At 28.6% G+C, this 20,387-nt stretch overlaps 2 protein-coding genes across 5 annotated transcripts; both read right to left on the reverse strand.

The window, feature by feature from the left end:
* Positions 1-44: 44 nt before the first annotated feature.
* On the reverse strand, positions 45-3,419 carry LOC106352484 (ABSCISIC ACID-INSENSITIVE 5-like protein 8). The gene is made up of 4 exons (XM_048781495.1): positions 908-3,419; positions 743-814; positions 572-604; positions 45-348 (listed from the first exon to the last, which is right to left on the reverse strand). Exons 1-4 carry the CDS (start codon positions 1,958-1,960, stop codon positions 286-288), a joined length of 1,221 nt encoding a protein of 406 aa, XP_048637452.1. The 5' UTR covers positions 1,961-3,419; the 3' UTR covers positions 45-285.
* Positions 3,420-3,798: 379 nt separating this feature from the next.
* On the reverse strand, positions 3,799-5,311 carry LOC106349536 (cold-regulated protein 27). Of its 4 annotated transcripts, none has more exons than XM_048781496.1 (5): positions 5,054-5,311; positions 4,762-4,956; positions 4,351-4,621; positions 4,166-4,266; positions 3,799-4,080 (listed from the first exon to the last, which is right to left on the reverse strand). In XM_048781496.1, the coding sequence occupies exons 1-5, from the start codon at positions 5,132-5,134 to the stop codon at positions 4,039-4,041; spliced, it is 690 nt and encodes a 229-aa protein (XP_048637453.1). In that variant the 5' UTR covers positions 5,135-5,311; the 3' UTR covers positions 3,799-4,038. The 4 variants fall into 4 exon arrangements, with proteins under 4 accessions (XP_048637453.1, XP_013644984.1, XP_013644982.1 ...); XM_013789530.3 differs by having other exon boundaries at positions 4,166-4,269; XM_013789528.3 differs by having other exon boundaries at positions 4,351-4,651.
* Between the last annotated feature and the right edge of the window lie 15,076 nt (positions 5,312-20,387).

A 20,387-nucleotide genomic window follows, 5' to 3' on the forward strand; every position in this document is an offset into this window, starting at 1 on the left:
ATTGGGAAGCTTTTCGACTCAAGTCTGCAAGCCCAACTGACATCTCTATTTAAAACGGATTTGATACATAATAATAAAGCAATGTCACTAATTATTATTTGTCTCTGGCAAATAGTAGATTTTTTATAGGTCCTTAAACCATGACAATCATATGATCGTCAAACGGTACCCCAAAGAAAAAACAATGTCACAGCGACTAATAAATAGCAGCTAATTTGGTCATAAATAAGCAGAAACATAATATGAAGAACACAGCAATTTATAATCCTCCAACCCTACTACTGATCACTGGATGTTCGATTTCGTTCTCCTCAGCCGTTTCCTAGATCCGTTAGTTATCTTTTTCCCCTGTCACCAATTTAGATAACTAAAGTTAGAACAAAGTTTTAAAGCTTTAGATTACTAATCCTTTTTAGTCTAATTATTATTTTTATTTAAAACAAAACCCACTTTGACATCCCTGAAGTAAAATAAGATGTATTACAAAACATATATTGTTTGATAAATTATATGAAAAAACACACCCAAAAGTGCAAGCCGAAAAAGAAAGAGTGTAAGTTATATAGATTACCAGTTCGGTTTGCATTTCCGACATAATTTTTGCCTGTCGATCGTTAAAAAGTTGTCGTGAGAAAGTATTAGGGAAGCAAATGTAGACGTGTTAAAAAAAAAGACGTGTTCTTGGTAACAGCATATGTAAATGTAAATGTAAATGCAAATGTTATGACATTGTTACTTTTACCTGCTTTTTTAGTAGCTCATGATTCTCTTTCCTTAACTTTTCAGCTTCAGCTTCAAGCTCCATAGTTTGAAGCTATAAAAGCAAAAAGATAAGATTTGCTGGATTAACGTAATCAAACAATCAAGACGTGTATATATATAAGAAGATGTCAAACTTTTTTTTTACCATCTTTCGAGCTCGTGATCGTGCTGCTGATTCACGGTTCTTTATCTTTCTCCTGTACGTTTTCTCCACTAGTTTCTTCTCCGCGGCAATGCCATTGTTCCTGTTCCTATCCCTCACGCTATTACTTACAGTAGTGGTGAATGGAAATGGTGACACTATTGATGAACCAGCATTAATCTTCGGCATCCCATCTAATACTGGAAATGGCGTAATTTGAGAACATACTTCTACACTCATGGCTCCACCAGGAACTGGTGCAACGCTTTGGACCAAAGTTACGTTATTTTCTTGGTGACTTTGGTCTCCACTTTCCATGTAACTATCTCTTATACCATGAGCATTAACCTGACCACTCGTAAATGCGACGTGTGTTCCATAACCATAACCATGTGGTTTCGACATGTTAGGTTGTTGCGGTTGAAACGGGTTATGTTGTTGTTGTTGTTCTTGTCGCGGTTTATATGCTGAGGTAGACCCATTCACATTTGGATGCAAATAAGAACCATGAACTCTATTAATTGGAACAGTATTAATATTGCCCAACACATCAGAAACCATTGGTTTCTGCTGAAACTCCACATTCAAACTTGTGTTTGGAATACCCGAAATCGATGATGGGTCAAGAATGGCCCCAGCAAGGGTTAAAAAATCTTCCAGAGTGATATCTGCTAAAGTTGGCTGCCTCTGAATCTGAGGAATATTTGTTCTTCCTCCATCATTATGGGTGTGTTCTTCCTCTGTGATATATTTCCAAACTTCATCAACAGTTTTTTGGCTAAGTATTCTAGGCAGAGTTATTGACCCTTGCCTATGTAATCCCTCGTTCACACCGTTAGTTGGAGCTACGCCTTGTGTTCCTTCAGCATTATATATACTCATAAGAAACTCTTCCATGTTCATTGACCCATAATCTTTCCCTAAGTTGTTTTGAATCTGGTCTAGTGTCCTTGAGTATAGTGATCCTTGTTGGCTCAAAGGAGCACTAACCGGTAGTCTGCTCATCGCTCCCCGCGGACCAGTCCCCAAGGTTTTAAAATTCCAGTTATTATCCATTTTGGCAGAATCCAATCAAATGATATCACCTGCTATATGTCAGAGTTTAGTGATGAATATAATTTTTAGAGAAAAAACTTCAATAAGAGAGAAGGTAAAAAAACTTCAATAAGAGAAAAGATGTCTACGGCCTTAGAAAACGATTTTACCTTGAAATGTAAGAGTTTTTGTGATCAGAGCATCGCCGTCCCAGAAACTAACTCTATAGTATCAGATCATAGAAAACAATAAGAAAAATAAGAGTCCAAAACCCATTTGTAAACATAGAGGTAGACCCAAATTTATACAACAAACAAGAATCTTTTTTTCCCAAGATTCAGTGAATCAAAAGGTAACATGCAATAATAAAAAAATCTAATTTTAGTAAGCACTTTAGCCAAATGAAGTAAGAAATCTGGCCATAAACTGCATATCTAAATTAAAAAGACAATATAAGGAACAAATATTCTCACTTCATTATTTTTTGAAACACTTAGATCCTCAAATATTCTCACTTCATTTTATGTTTATTAGTTTTAAAAGTTACTCTGTCAAGATAAGAACGACTTAGATGAGTAGATAATTTAGTAAGTTAAATTTCATACTTTGAACACTACTAAAAAATATTTACCTACTAAAAAATATTTACCTAAATTATATTTTTTCAAAATAAAAGATGATTAAGAAAAAGATCTCACAGCAATCTAATTAATTTTAATATATTTTTAAATATATATCTCTATATATTATTTGAGAATTCAGTATTTTATGTGGCTCACTCTCATTAAATTTCAGAATTTTTAATTACATAAAAACCATTAATGAATTAAAATAATTATATCTATTTGCCATTATTCAAAAATAATTTCATTTCTTTTTTAAATGATTTTTAGCTAACTTTATAATTATAGTTTACTTTTATTTATATTTTACTAAAAGATATATAATAAAAATGAAACAATTACTAAATTTAAAACATATAAATTTTAATACATAAAAATGATTTCATATAAAACGTATATAAAATAAGAAACTTCAAATAACTCTTTGAAATCAATCATCGAGAACACATCTTTTTTTTTAATTTTGATTTAGTGATGTCACATCTCAAATTAATCTTTTCTTTTTGTAACTTACCTCAAATTAATCTTTCACAACACTTTTGGTTCATTCAACTCAGTTAGTATCTAATCGTGGGATACAAATATGTAGTGCTCTTATAGGTAGCTAGCTCGATTGTGCACATACATCCTCATTAATACACAGTAGTGTTAGGAGTTATAACAGAATATATGGATTCATGGTTCTCAACCCAACTTAGATCGCCATCATCTTTGGCCGGGCAAAGGTGAGATATAAGAAGACTTCATCTTGTTTCTTTTATTTGATTGGAGATAATATCCATAGCGGTATTGTTTCAACCACATGCATAATGATATTTTCCATAAAGGTATATTTTTATATTTTTCTTCGAATTAGTTTTATTAAAAGTGGCAAATTGGCTCACATGTCTTGCAATTTATTTATTTCTTACGAGAGGATCCACATGACAATTTCTGACAAAGTTATGGATGCTACGTGAGACATACCCACCAACACCATATTCCTCAACTTTAAGATATTTTTCTTTGAATTTAAGAAGCATATGCATAAACTGTGAAAGTTGCAGCTCTAGTTCGGGATCAAGTCTTATTATGAATTATTTATATAACTTTAGTCCCATTTCAAATTCGAATCTTGACGGTGTCGTCAACTTGTCAAAATGTGGAATTTGGCTATAACTCTCAAAGTGATCATAGTATATAAATATACTAATGGAAGTTCAAAGTTATAGGGCTATATTAGTCTGGCACTAACAATAAACAATAAAAAACTAATAAGTAACTTGATGCAAATAAAAGGTTCACATTACATATGAATCCACTCACATGCGCATATAAAATATTTATAGTTAGGGTTATATGATGAAGACACATGCAACTACTAATCATAGTAAGCTGACTTCTTTTTTAATTTTAGTTACTCAAATTCTATAAACATAACAAAATTCTCCTTGCGTAACCAGCTTCAATGACCTCACCCAGCCACGGGCTTAGAATTTAAGTGATCATGTTTGCAGGACTTTTTCTGAGTGGAACAACCTATACGCCAAGGTACAAATTACTTTTAGAACAATAAACTCGGAACACATATACGATCAAAAACTAACTGGTGTAAGAAATTCACCTGATCAGTACTAGACGATTCACTTATCACTGTCTTCATCTTCTTGGAGCTTCCGTTTTGGCCTTTTGTTACTTCATTGACAAAGTTCTGGTCAGATACTTCTGCTGTGGAACATTAGCCAAACAGGAAAACACTTTTAGTATACAAAACTACAATAAATGCATGAAGAGAGAAATAACTAGAACCTTCTTCTCCCAGGCTGATTTGATCCCGGTCACGTGAATGAGAGGAGCAGCCTTCTCGTAAGATCTGCTTGAGACTCGATGCTGAACCAGAGCTGCATATGACTATCCCCTTTGAGCTAACAACTTGATTTTCAAGCTCGGAACTACCTCTATCTGTTAGGGTCTTTGGTGAAGGCTTATAGTGCTTGATCCATGGACTCCTAAGGAACTCGTGAGAACCACGACCGTGTCTTCCATTGAGACGATACTCAGGCTGCCTCACATTCATCTTCTGCCAGAAACCATCACGAAGAACCTTGAACTAATAAAAATAAATAAATAAAAATAAGACAAGACTAAAAAAATAAAAATCCATTATCATTTCACAACATCGCACATGGAAAAAGACAGAGGAAAGTGTCCTATTCAAACCTGTTCTTCAGACGGTTTTCCACCATCTCCGAACCTTGTCGACGGTCCGACAGTATCCTTGTTGATGATTTTGGAACCGAGCGCACCGAGGGAGTTGTAGAGCTGATCAACGAAGGAAGCTTCCATTGATTTAAGATACAAACTATGCTTCTCGTCGGTCCATTCTGTAGGCTTATCCTCTTTCCCCGCGGAGTACTACAACAAGGAGATATATCAATTATTCAGATCTGAAAAAGACCGGCGAGGAAACAGACATGCAATAACAAAGACAACACAGAAACATGAAATATACCATTGAAGAAGTCGTCTCTTCCTCTACAGAAGAGGAACCGTCGGAGCTTGGGCTATAGTTCTCTCTGTAGTCACCAACCATTTTGGCTATCTATCTATCTATCTTGTTAAGAGTAGAGAGAGAGAAATATCAAGGAGGAGGAGGAGAAGGTGAAAAAGAGAGACGGAAAGACGAAAGAACAATACAGTTGTAGACGCTTTTACACGTGGTAAGGTTGCCACGTCGTCGTCACCGGTCAATTTGGCGGAATGAAACCTCTTTAGATATTTTTTCAAACCAACAAATATCAAAGATATTTTCTTCTAGTGGAAAAATATCTTCCCACCGTCTTTATTTATTATTATTATTCCCTTCTTTTATTTAATTATTTTGGGCAAACCTTTATGTTTCTAATCAATCTTCGTATCTATCCAATGGGATTAGTTCCAACTCATGCCCACATCCTCTCATAATAGCCCATTTTCTGGACGGCATTTTAGAAAGATTATTTATCATTCCCGCTTTTCTAAAAAGTATGCTTTTTTATCTATATGAATAGTTCTGTCGACAGAAAAAAAACTGTGCTAAATCATATATGTGTATTGTTATTATTCTATATTTTAGATTTTTTTTTATCAGCTGATTCACTAATCTTCTTCACTTAATAAAAATACAATAGTATCATACTATTATTCAAAAATAGTTTAGGTGAAAATTTTATAATTTGATTGGCTCATTAATTACAGCAGTGACTAAACTTATACTAAATTAATTGTTAAAAAGTTAAAAATAATCCCACGTACCATGAAAGAGAGTTTAATATACATTAATACAAATGTATAATGTGTTTAGAAAATTTAAAACAACACTAGAGCATTTACCGAAAAACTCAATATTTTCGTAGGGGTTAACACATAGATTTTAAGGAAAAATCAAAAATATGACAATACTGTTTTAATGCAAAGTTGCATCTTGCACTGACATATGATGAATGTCAAAGAGGTTTAGAACTTTTGTTGTCTCCATTTCCTTAGAGAGGGGTTAGTCTACCAATTTAGGAAGTATTATGAACTTTTACTAAATTAATGGATCAAAAATTAAAAAGATGTCAATGTACCATGAAAGAGAGTTTTATATACAATAATACAAATATACAATGTGTTTTGAAATTTTAAAACAAAAATAGAGCATTTACCGAAAAACTCAATATTTTTGTAGTGGTTAACACATAAATTTTGAGAAAAATTCAAAAATATGACAATACTATTTAATGCATAGTTGCATCGTGCAATAACATATGATGAAGGTCAAAGAGGTTTTGAACCTTTGTTGTCTCCGTTTCTCTAGACAATAGCGATTTTATAATGGTTAGTTCACTAATTTGGGGAGTATTGTGAAGTTTTACTAAATTAATTGATAGAAAATTAAAAAGATGTCAATGTACAATGAAAGAGAGTTTAATATACATTAATACAAATGTGGAATTTGTTTAGAAATTTTAAAACAACACTAAAGATCATATGCTTTAGTATAAAGAGCATTTACCAAAAAATTCAATACTTTCATAGGGGTTAACACATAGATTTTGAGAAAAAATTCAAAAATATAAAAATACTGTTTTAATGCATGGTTGCATAATTCACTAACATATGATGAATGTCAAAGTGGTTTGGTACCTTTGTTGTCTCTGTTTATTTAGAGAATATCGATTTTATAGTGGATCATCCACCAATTTAGGGAGTTTTATAAAGTTAATTAATTTCTAAAAAATTAAAACGATTCGCAATTACCATGAAGGGGAGTTTAATATATATTAATACAAATGTAGAATATGTTTAGAAATTTTAAAACAACACAAGAGCATTTACCAAAAAACTCAATATCTTCGTAGGGATTAACACATTGATTTTGAAAAAAACATTCAAAAATATGACAATTATGTTTTAATGCATGGTTGCATCATGCACAAACATATGATGAAGGTTAAAAAAGTTTAGAACCTTTGTTGTCTACGTTTCTTTTTAGAGAATAGCGATTTTATAGTGGATCATCCACAAATTTAGGGAGTTTTATGAAGTTATACTAAATTAATTTCTAAAAAATTAAAACTATTCCCATGTACCATGAAAGAGGTTAATCGGAATTAATACAAATGTAGAATGTGTTTAGAAATTTTAAAACAACACTAGAGTATTTACCGAAAAACTCAATATTTTAGGGGTTAACACATAGATTTAAAGAAAATTTCAAAAATTTGAGAATACTGTTTTAATTCATGGTTGCATCATGCCAAACATATAATGAAGGTTAAAGAGATTTAGAACCTTTGTTGTCTATATTTCTCTGGAGAATAACGATTTTATAGTGGTTGGTCCACCAATTTAGGAAGTCTTATGAACTCTTACTAAATTAATTGATAAAAAATTAAAACAATGCCAATGTACCATGAAAGAGAGTTTAATATACAATAATACAAATGTAGAATGTGTTTTGAAATTTTAAAACAACACTAAAGATCATACGCTTCAGTATATAGAGCATTTGCCAAAATATTCGATACTTTCATAGGGGTTAACACATAGATTTTGAGAAAATTTAAAAAATATAAAAATACTGTTTAATTGTGATTAGTTCACTAATTTAGAGAGTATTGTGAAGTTTTAATAAATTAATTGATAAAAAAATTAAAACGATGCCAATATACAATGAAAGAGATTTCCATATACATTAATGCAAATGTGGAATGTGTTTAGAAATTTTAAACAACATTAAAGATCATAGGCTTCAGTATATTGAGCATTTACCAAAAAAATCAAAAATTTCATAGGGGTTAACACATAGATTTTGAAAAAAAATTCAAAAATATAAAAATGCTGTTTTAATGCATGGTTGCATAATTCACTAACATATGATGAAGGTCAACGTGGTTAGGTACCTTTGCTGTCTCCGATTCTTTAGAGAATAGGGATTTTATAGTGGATCATCCACCAATTTAGGGAGTTTTATGAAGTTATACTAAATTAATTTCTAAAAAATTAAAACAATTCCCAGTTACCATGAAAGAGAGTTTAATATACATTAATACAAATGTAGAATATGTTTTGAAATTTTAAAAAAACATTAGAGCATTTACCGAAAAACTCAATATCTTCGTAGGGGTTAACACATAGATTTTAAGAAATATTAAAAAAATATGACAATACTGTTTTAATGCATGGTTGCATCACGCACAAACATATAATGAAGGTTAAAAAGGTTTGAAACTTTTGTTGGCTCCGTTTCTCTAGAGAATAACGATTTATAATGGTTCATCCACCAATTTTGAGAGTTTTATGACGTTTACTAAATTAATTTCTAAAAAATTAAAACGATTCCTATGTACCATGGAAGAAAGTTTAATATACATTAATACAAATGTAGAATGTGTTTAGAAATTTTAAAATAACACTAGAGCATTTACCGAAAAACTCAATACTTTTGTAGGGGTTTAACACATAGATTTTAAGAAAAATTAAAAAATATGACAATACTATTTTAATTCATAGTTGCATTCTGCACTAACATATTGTGAAGGTCAAAGAGGTTTCAAACCTTTGTTATCTCTGTTTATCTAGAGAATAGCGATTTTATAGTGGTTAGTCCACCAATTTAGGTAGTATTAAGAATTTTTACTAAATTAATTGATAAAAAACTAAAACAATGCCAATGTACCATGAATGGGAGTTTAATATAGAATAATAAAAATTTAGAATGTGTTTTGAAATTTTAAAACAACACTAAAGATCATACGCTTCAGTATATAGAGCATTTGCCAAAAAAATCAATACTTTCATAGGGGTTAACACATAGATTTTGAGAAAAATTCAAAAATATGAAAATAATGTTTTAATGCATGGTTGCATAATGCACTAACATATGATGAAGGTCAACTTGGTTTGGTACTTTTGTTGTCTCCGTTTCTTTAGATAAAAGTGATTTTATAGTGGATCATCCACCAATTTAGGGAGTTTTATGAAGTTATACTAAATTAATTTCTAAAAAATTAAAAGGATTCTCATGTACCAATGAAATAGTTTAATATAAATTAATACAAATGTAGAATGTGTTTAGAAATTTTAAAACAACACTAGAGAATTTACCGAAACATTCAATATTTTCATAGGGATTAACACGTAGATTTTGAGAAAAATTCAAAAATTTGAGAATGCTGTTTTAATTCATGGCTGCATCATTAACAAACATATAATGAAGGGTAAAGACGTTTAGAACCTTTTTTTGTCTGCATTTCTCTGGAGAATAACGATTTTATAGTGGTTAGTCCACCAATTTATGTAGTATTATGAACTTTTACTAAGTTATTTGATAAAAAAATTAAAATGATGCCCATATACCTTGAAAGATAGTTTAATATACATTAATATAAATGTTGATTGTGTTTATAAATTTTTAAATAACACCAACGCATTTACCGAAAAACTCAATATTTTCGTAGGGGTTAACACGTATATTTTGAGAAAAATTCAAAAATATGAGAATACTATTTTAATGCATAGTTGCATCCTGCACTAAAATATGATGAACGTCAAAGAGGTTTGAAACCTTTGTTGGCTCCGTTTCTCTAAAGAATAACTATTTATAATGGTTCATCCACCAATTTTGGGAGTTTTATGAAGTTTACTAAATTAATTTCTAAAAAATTAAAAATATTTATATGTACCATGGAAGAGAGTTTAATATATATTAATACAAATATAGAATGTGTTTAGAAATTTTAAAATAAGACTAGAGCATTTACCGAAAAATCAATATTTTCGTAGGGGTTAACATATATATTTTGAGAAAAATTCAAAAATATGAAAATATTATATTAATGGATAGTTGCATCATGCACTAACATATGATGAATGTCGAAAAGGTTTGGAACCTTTATTTTCTCCATTTCTCTGGAGAATTGCGATTTTATAGTGGTTAGTCCACCAATTTAAGAAGTATTATTAACTTTTACAAAATTAATTGAAAAAAAAAAAAAACGATGCCCATGTACCATGAAAGATAGTTTAATATACATTAATATAAATGTAGACTGTGTTTAGAAAATTTTAAACAACACTAATAATCATATGCTTGAGTACATAGAGAATTTACCAAAAAATTCAATATTTTGTAGGGGTTAACATATAGATTTTGAAAAAAATTCAAAAATATGACAATACTATTTTAATGCATGGTTGCATCATGCACAAACATATGATGAAGGTTAAAAATGTTTAGAACCTTTGTTGGCTCCGTTTCTCTAGAGAATAACGATTTATAATGGTTCATCCATCAATTTTGGGAGTTTTACGAAGTTTACTAAATTAATTTCAAAAAAATTAAAACGATTACTATGTACCATGGAAGAGAGTTTAATAAACATTAATATACATGTGGAATGTGTTTAAAAATTTTAAAATTACACTAGAGAATTTACCGAAAAACTCAATATTTTCGTAGGGGTTAACACATAGATTTTGAAAAAAATTCAAAAATATGAAATTACTGTTTTAATGCATAGTTGAATCTTGCACTAAAATATGATGAATATCGAAGAGGTTTGGAACCTTTGTTGTCTCCATTTCTTTGGAGAATTGCGATTTTATAGTCCACCAATTTATGAACTATTATTAACTTTTACTAAATTAATTGATAAAAAATTAAAACTATGCCCATGTACCATGAAAGATAGTTTAATATACATTAATATAAATGTATATTGTGTTTAAAAATTTTAAAACAAAAAAATAATGATCATAAGCTCCAGTATACAGAGCATTTATCAAAAAATTCAATATTTTTGTAGGGGTTAACACATAGATTTTGAGAAAAATTCAAAACTATGACAATACTATTTTAATGCATAGTTGCATCGTGCACTAACATATGATAATGTCAAAAAAGTTTGGAACCTTCGTCTTCGTTTCTCTAGATAATAACGATTTTATAGTGATTAGTTCAGTAATTTAGGGAGTATTGTGAAGTTTTAAGAAATTAATTGATAAAAAATTAAAACGATGCAAATGCACAATGAAAGAGAGTTTCATATACATTAATACAAATTTGGAATGTGTTTAGAATTTTTAAAACAACATTAAAGATCATAGGCTTCAGTATATAGAGTATTTACCAAAAAATTCAATACTTCCATAGGGGGTTAACACATAGATTTTGAGAAAAATTCAAAAATATGAAAGTACTGCTTTAATGCATGGTTGCATCATGCACTAACATATGATTAAGGTCGGAGTGGTTTGGTACCTTTGTTGTCTTCGTTTCTTTAGAGAATAGCGATTTTATAGTAGATCATTCACCAATTTAGGGAGTTTTATGAAGTTATACTAAATTAATTTCTAAAAAAATTAAAACGATTCAAAATTAACATGAAAGAGATTTTAATATACATTAATACAAATGTAGAATATGTTTAGAAATTTTAAAACAACACTAGAACATTTACCGAAAAACTCAATATTTTCGTAGGGGTTAACACATAGATTTTAGGGAAAAAATCAAAAATATGACAATGCTGTTTTAATGCATGGTTGCATCATGAAAAAACATATGATGAAGGTTAAAAAGATTTGGAACCTATGTTGGCTCTGTTTCTCTAGAGAATAAAGATTTATAATGGTTCATCCAACAATTTTGGGAGTTTTATGAAGTTTACTAAATTAATTTCTAAAAAATTAAAATGATTCCTATGTACCATAAAATAGAGTTTAATATAAATTAATACACATGTAGAATGTGTTTAGAAATTTTAATATAACCCTAGAGCATTTATCGAAAAACTCAATATTTTTGTAGGGGTTAACATATAGATTTTGAGAAAAATTCAAAAATATGAAAATACTGTTTGAATGTATAGTTGCATCCTGTACTAACATATGATGAATGTCGAAGAGGTTTGGAAACTTTGTTGTCTCTATTTCTTTGGAGAATTACGATTTTATAGTGGTTAGTCCACCAATTTAGGAAGTATTATTAACTTTTACTATATTAATTGATAAAAAATTAAAACGAAGGCCATGTACCATGAAAGATAGTTTAATATACATTAATATAAATGTAGATTGTGTTTAGAAATTTTAAAACAACATTAACGATCATAGGCTCCAGTACATCGAACATGTACCGAAAAACTCAATATTTTTGTAAGGGTTAACACATAAATTTTGAGAAAAATTTAAAAAATGACAATACTATTTTAATGCATAGGTGCATCATGCACTAACATATGATGAAGTTCAAAGAGGTTTGGAAATTTTGTTGTCTCTGTTTCTCTAGACAGTAGCGATTTTATTGTGGTTGGTTTACTAATTTAGGGAATATTGTGAAGTTTTACTAAATTAACTGATAAAAAATTAAAATGATGCCCATGTACCATGAAATAGAGTTTGATATACATTAATACAAATGTAGAATGTGAGTATAAATTTTAAAACAACACTAAATATCATAGCCTTCAGTGTATAGAGCATTTACCGAAAAACTCAATATTTTTGTAGGGGTTTAACACATAGATTTTAAGAAAAATTAAACAAAATATGACAATACTTTTTTAATGCATAGTTGTATCCTGCACTAACATATTTTGAAGGTCAAAGAGGTTTGGAACCTTTGTTATCTCCATTTATCTAAATAATAGCAATTTTATAGTGTTTAGTCCACCAATTTAGGTAGTATTATGAACTTTTACTAAATTAATTGATAAAAAAAAATAAAACAATGCCAATGTACCATGAAAGAGAGTTTAATATATAATAATACAAATGTAGAACATGTTTTGAAATTGTAAAACAACACTAAAGATCATACGCTTCAGTATATAGAGCATTTGCCAAAAAATTGGATACTTTCATACGGGTTAGCTAACACATAGATTTTGAGAAAAATTCAAAAATATGAAAATATTATTTTAATGCATGGTTGCATAATGCACTAACATATGATGAAGGTCAACTTGTTTGGTACCTTTGTTGTCTACATCTCTCTGGAGAATATCGATTTTATAGTTGTTAGTCCACCAATTTAGGAAGTATTATGAACTTTTACTAAATTAATTGATAAAAAATTAAAACTATGCACATATACCAAGAAATATAGTTTAATAAACATTAATATAAATGTAGATTGTGTTTAGAAATTTTAAAATAACACTAGAGCATTTACCGAAATACTCAATATTTTCGTAGGGGTTAACACATAGATTTTGAAAAAAATTCAAAAATATAAGAATACTATTTTAATGCATAGTTGCATCCTGAAATTACATATGATGAATGTCAAAGAGTTTTGGAACCTTTGTTGTCTCCATTTTCGGGAGAATAAATATTTTATAGTGGTTATTAGTCCACCAATTTAGTAAGTATTATGAAGTTTTACTAAATTAATTGATAAAAAATTAAAACGATGTCCATGTACCATGAAATATAGTTTAATATACATTATTATAAATCTAGAATGTGTTTAGAAATTTTAAAACAACACTAATGATCATAGGCTCCTCCAGTACATAGAGCATTTACCGAAAATCTCAATATTTATAGGGGTTAACACATAGATTTTATGAAAAATTCAAAAATATGACAATACTATTTTAATGCATAGTTTCATCGTGCACTAACATATGTAAAGGTCAAAGAGGTTTGGAACATTTGTTGTCTCCGTTTCTCCAGAAAATAGCGATTTTATAGTGGTTAGCTCACTAATTTAGGGAGCATTGTGAAGTTTTACTAAATTAATTGATAAAAAATTTAAAATTATGTCCATGTACCATGAAGTAGATTTTGATATGCATTAATACAATTGTAGAATGTGAGTAGAAATTTTAAAACAACACTAAATATCATTGGCTTCAGTGTATAGAGCATTTACCGAAAACTCAATATTTTTGTAGGGGTTAACACGTAGATTTTGAAAAAAATTCAAAAATATGTCAATATTGTTTTAATGCATGTTTGCATAATGCACTAACATATGATGAAGGTCAACTTGGTTTGGTACCTTTGTTGTCTACGTTTCTTTAGATAAAAGCGATTTTATAGTGGATCATCCCCCAATTTAGGGAGTTTTATGAAGTTATACTAAATTAATATCTAAAAAAATTAAACAATTCTCATGTACCAAGAAAGAGTTTAATATAAATTAATACAAATGTAGAATGTGTTTAGAAATTTTAAAACAACACTACAACATTTACCGAAAAACTCAATATTTTCGTAAGGGTTAACACGTAGATTTTGAGAAACATTCTAAAATTTGAGAATACTGTCTTAATTCATGGTTGCGTCATTCACAAACATATAATGAAGGTTAAAGAGGTTTAGAACCCTTGTTGTCTTCATTTCTCTGGAGAATAACGATTTTATAGTGGTTAGTCCACCAATTTATGTAGTATTATGAACTTTTATTAAATTATTTGATAAAAAATTAAAATGATCCCCATATACCTTGAAAGATAGTTTAATATACATTAATATAAATGTAGATTGTGTTTAGAAATTTTAAAACAACACCAGCGCATTTACCGAAAAACTCAATATTTTCGTAGGGGTTAACACATATATTTTGAGAAAAATTCAAAAATATGAGAATACTATTTTAATGCATAGTTGCATCCTGCACTAAAATATGATGAACGTCAAAGAAGTTTGGAACCTTTGTTGGCTCCGTTTCTCTAGAAAATAACGATTTATAATGGTTCATCCACCAATTTTGGGAGGTTTATGAAGTTTACTAAATTAATTTATAAAAATTAAAAATATTCCTATGTAACATGGAAGAGAGTTTAATATATATTAATACAAATATAGAATGTGTTTAGAAATTTTAAAATAAGACTAGAGCATTTACCGAAAAAATCAATATTTTCGTAGGGGTTAACATATAGATTTTGAAAAAAATTCAAAAATATGAAAATATTGTATTAATGCATAGTTGCATCATGCACTAACATATGATGAATGTCGAAAAGGTTTGGAACCTTTATTGTATCTATTTCTCTGGAGATTTGCGATTTTATAGTGGTTAGTCCACCAATTTAGGAAGTATTATTAGCTTTTACAAAATTAATTGAAAAAAAAACGATGCCCCATGTACAATGAAAGATAGTTTAATATACATTAATATAAATGTAAATGTAGATTGTGTTTAGAAAATTTAAAACAACATTAATAATCATATGCTTGAGTACATAGAGCATTTACCAAAAAATTTAATATTTTGTAGGGGTTAACATATAGATTTTGAGAAAATTTAAAAATATGACAATACTATTTTAATGCATGGTTCCATCATGCACAAACATATGATGAAGGTTAAAAAGGTTTGGAACCTTTGTTGGCTCCGTTTTTCTAAAGAATAACGATTTATAATGGTTCATCTATCAATTTTGGGAGTTTTACGAAGTTTACTAAATTAATTTCAAAAAAATTAAAACGATTCCTATGTACCATGGAAGAGAGTTTAATAAACATTAATACACATGTAGAATGTGTTTAAAATTTTTAAAAATTACACTAGAGAATTTACCGAAAAAACTCAATATTTTCGTACGGGTTAACACATAGATTTTGAAAAAAATTCAAAAATATTAAATTACTTTTTTAATGCATAGTTGCATCCTGCGCTAAAATATGATGAATATCGAAGAGGTTTGGAACCTTTGTTGTCTCCATTTCTTTGGAGAATTACGATTATATAGTCCACCAATTTATGAAGTATTATTAACTTATACTAAATTAATTGATAAAAAATTAAAACGATGTTCATGTACCTTAAAAGATAGTTTAATATACATTAATATAAATGTAGATTGTGTTTAGAAATTTTAAAACAAAAATAATGATCATAAGCTCCAGTATACAGAGCATTTACCAAAACATTCAATATTTTTGTAGGGGTTAACACATAGATTTTGAGAAAAATTCAAAAATATGACAATACTATTTTAATGCATAGTTGCATCTTGCACTAACATATGATAAGGTCAAAAATGTTTAGAACTTTTGTTGTCTTTGTTTCTCTAGATAATAACGATTTTATAGTGATTAGTACAGTAATTTAGGGAGTATTGTGAAGTTTTAAGAAATTAATTGATAAAAAATTAAAACGATGCAAATGCACAATGAAATAGATTTTCATATACATTAATACAAATGTGGAATGTGTTTAGAATTTTTAAAACAACATTAAAGATCATAGGCTTCAGTACCAAAAAATTCAATACTTTCATAGGGGTTAACACATAGATTTTGAGAAAAATTCAAAAATATGAAAGTACTGTTTTAATACATGGTTGCATCATGCACTAACATATGATTAAGGTCGGAGTGGTTTGGTACCTTTGTTGTCTTCGTTTCTTTAGAGAATAGCGATTTTATAGTAGATTATTCACCAATTTAGGGAGTTTTATGAAGTTATACTAAATTAATTTCTAAAAAATTAAAACGATTCAAAATTACCATGAAAGATATTTTAATATACATTAATATAAATGTAGAATATGTTTAGAAATTTTAAAACAACACTAGAGCATGTACCGAAAAACTCAATATTTTCGTAGGGGTTAACACATAGATTTTGGGGAAAAAAAATCAAAAATATGACAATATTGTTTTAATGCATGATTGCATCATGAAAAAACATATGATGAAGGTTAAAAAGGTTTGGAACCTTTGTTGGCTCCGTTTCTCTAGAGAATAAAGATTTATAATGGTTCATCCACCAATTTTGGGAGTTTTATGAAGTTTACTAAATTAATTTCTAAAAAATTAATACGATTCCTATGTATCATAGAAGAGAGTTTAATATAAATTAATACACATGTAGAATGTGTTTAGAAATTTTAAAATAACACTAGAGCATTTACCGAAAAACTCAATATTTTCGTAGGGGTTAACACATAGATTTTGAGAAAAATTCAAAAATATGAAAATACTGTTTAAATGTATAGTTGCATCATGTACTAAGATATGATGAATGTCGAAGAGGTTTGGAACCTTTGTTGTCTCTATTTCTTTGGAGAATTGCGATTTTATAGTGGTTAGTCCACCAATTTAAGAAGTCTTATGAACTCTTACTAAATTAATTGATAAAAAATTAAAACGAAGGCCATGTACCATGAAAGATAGTTTAATATACATTAATATAAATTTAGATTGTGTTTAAAATTTTTAAAACAACATTAATGATCATCGGCTCCAGTACATAGAACATGTATCGAAAAACTCAATATTTTTGTCAGGGTTAACACATAGATTTTGAGAAAAATTCAAAAAATGACAATACTATTTTAATGAATAGGTGCATCGTGCACTAACATATGATGAAATTCAAAGAGGTTTGGAAATTTTGTTGTCTCTGTTTCTCTAGACAATAGCGATTTTTTAATGGTTGGTTCACTAATTTAGGGAGTATTGTGAAGTTTTACTAAATTAACTGATAAAAAAATTAAAATGATGCCTATGTACTATGAAATAGAGTTTGATATACATTAATACAAATGTAGAATGTGAGTAGAAATTTTAAAACAACACTAAATATCATAGGCTTCAGTGTATAGAGCATTTACCGAAAAACTCAATATTTTTGTAGGGGTTTAACACATAGATTTTAAGAAAAATTAAACAAAATATGACAATACTTTTTTTAATGCATAGTTGTATCCTGCACTAACATATTTTTAAGATCAAAGAAGTTTGAAACCTTTGTTATCTCCATTTATCTAAATAATAGCGATTTTATAGTTCTTAGTCCACCAATTTAGGTAGTATTATGAACTTTTACTAAATTAATTGATAAAAAAATAAAACAATGCCAATGTACCATGAAAGAGAGTTTAATATATAATAATACAAATGTAGAATGTGTTTTGAAATTTTAAAACAACACTAAAGATCATACGCTTCAGTATATAGAGCATTTGCCAAAAAATTGGATACTTTCATACGGGTTAGTTAACACATAGATTTTGAGAAATATTCAAAAATATGAAAATATTATTTTAATGCATGGTTGCATATAGCACTAACATATGATCAAGGTCAACTTGGTTTGGTACCTTTGTTGTCTCCATCTCTCTGGAGAATATCGATTTTATAGTGGCTAGTCCACCAATTTAGAAAGTATTATGAACTTTTACTAAATTAATTGATAAAAAATTAAAACGATGCTCATATACCAAGAAAGATAGTTTAATATACATTAATAAATGTAGATTGTGTTTAGAAATTTTAAAATAACACTAGAGCATTTACCGAAATACTCAATATTTTTGTAGGGGTTAACACATAGATTTTGAAAAAAAATCAAAAATCTAAGAATACTATTTTAATGCATAGTTGCATCCTGAAATTACACATGATGAATGTCAAAGAATTTTGGAACCTTTGTTGTCTCCATTTTCGGGAGAATAACGATTTTATAGTGGTTATTAGTCCACCAATTTAGTAAGTATTATGAAGTTTTACTAAATTAATTGATAAAAAATTAAAACGATGCCGATGTACCATGAAATATAGTTTAATATACATTATTATAAATCTAGAATGTGTTTAGAAATTTTAAAACAACACTAATGATCATAGGCTCCTCCAGTACATAGAACATTTACCGAAAATCTCAATATTTATAGGGGTTAACACATAGATTTTATAAAAAATTCAAAAATATGACAATACTATTTTAATGCATAGTTGCATCGTGCACTAACATATGATGAAGGTCAAAGAGGTTTGTAACATTTGTTGTCTCCGTTTCTCTAGAAAATAGCGATTTTATAGTGGTTAGTTCACTAATTTAGGGAGTATTGTGAAGTTTTACTAAATTAATTGATAAAAAATTTAAAATTATGTCCATGTACCATGAAGTAGATTTTGATATGCATTAATATAATTGTAGAATGTGAGTAGAGATTTTAAAACAACACTAAATATCATTGGCTTCAGTGTATAGAGCATTTACCGAAAACTTAATATTTTTGTAGGGGTTAACACGTAGATTTTGAGAAAAATTCAAAAATATGACAATATTGTTTTAATGCATAGTTTCATCCTGCACTAACATATTGTGAAGGTCAAAGAGTTTTGAAACCTTTGTTTTCTCCGTTTAACTAGAGAATAACGATTTTATAGTGATTAGTCCACCAATTTAGGTAGTATTATGAACTTTTACTAAATTAACTGATAAAAAATTAAAACAATTCTAATGAGTTTAATATACAAGAATTCAAATGTAAAATATGTTTTGAAATTTTGAAACAACACTAAAGATCATAGGCTTCAGTATATAGAGCATTTGCCAAAAAATTCAATACTTTCATAGGGGTTAACACATAGATTTTGAGAAAAATTCAAAAATATAAAAATACTGTTTTAATGCATGGTTGTATAGTGCACTAACATATGATGAAAGTCAACGTGGTTTGGTACCTTTGTTGTCTCCGTTTCTCTAGAAAATAGCGATTTCATAGTGGATCATCCACCAATTTAGGGAGATTTATGAAGTTATAATAGATTAATTTCTAAAAAATTAAAACGATTATCATGTACCATGAAAGAGAGTTTAATATACATTAATACAAATGTATAATGTGTTTAAAATTTTTAAAACAACACTAGAGCATTCACCGAAAAACTTAATATTTTTTTAGGGGTTAACACATAGATTTTTGAGAAAAATTAAAATAATATGAAAATATTGTTTAAATGCATAGTTACATCATGCACTAACATATGATGAAGGTCAAAGAGGTTTGGAAACTGTGTTAGAATATCGATTTTATAGTGGTTAGACCACCAATTTAGGGAGTATCATAAAGTTTTACTAATTACTTGATAATAATTAAAACGATTTCCATGTACCATGAAAGAGTTTAATATACATTAATACAAATGTAGAATGTGCTTAGAGATTTTAAAACATCACTAGAACATTTACCGAAAAAACTCAATATTTTCGTAGGGGTTAACACATAGATTTTGAGAAAAATTCAAAACTTGAAAATACTGTTTTAATTCATTGTTGCATCATGCACAAACATATAATGAAAGTTAAAGAGGTTTAGAACTTTTATTATCTATATTTCTCTGGAGAATAGTGATTTTATATCAGTTAGTCCACCAATTTAGGAAGTCTTATGAACTTTTATTAAATTAATTGATAAAAAATTAAAACAATGCCAATGTACCATGAAAGAGAGTTTAATATACAATAATACAAATATAGAACGTGTTTTGAAATTTTAAAACAACACTAAAGATCATACGTTCAGTATATAGAGCATTTGCCAAAACATTCGATACTTTCATAAGGGTTG

Source organism: Brassica napus, chromosome A6 (assembly GCF_020379485.1).
Source record: "Brassica napus cultivar Da-Ae chromosome A6, Da-Ae, whole genome shotgun sequence".
Taxonomy (NCBI): Eukaryota; Viridiplantae; Streptophyta; class Magnoliopsida; order Brassicales; family Brassicaceae; genus Brassica; species Brassica napus.

Bases quoted from the DNA above. Each gene is read 5' to 3' on its own strand.
- LOC106352484 (XM_048781495.1), bottom strand. From the start codon at position 1,960: ATGGATAATAACTGGAATTTTAAAACCTTGGGGACTGGTCCGCGGGGA. The intron at 605-742 runs GTAAAAGTAACA...AACGATCGACAG, and splicing joins ATGAGCTACTAAAAAAGCAG to GCAAAAATTATGTCGGAAAT. The intron at 349-571 runs GTAATCTATATA...AATTGGTGACAG, and splicing joins CGGAAATGCAAACCGAACTG to GGGAAAAAGATAACTAACGG.
- LOC106349536 (XM_013789526.3), bottom strand. From the start codon at position 5,134: ATGGTTGGTGACTACAGAGAGAACTATAGCCCAAGCTCCGACGGTTCC. The intron at 4,652-4,761 runs GTTTGAATAGGA...TATTTTTATTAG, and splicing joins GAAAACCGTCTGAAGAACAG to TTCAAGGTTCTTCGTGATGG. The intron at 4,270-4,350 runs GTTCTAGTTATT...AATGTTCCACAG, and splicing joins AATCAGCCTGGGAGAAGAAG to CAGAAGTATCTGACCAGAAC.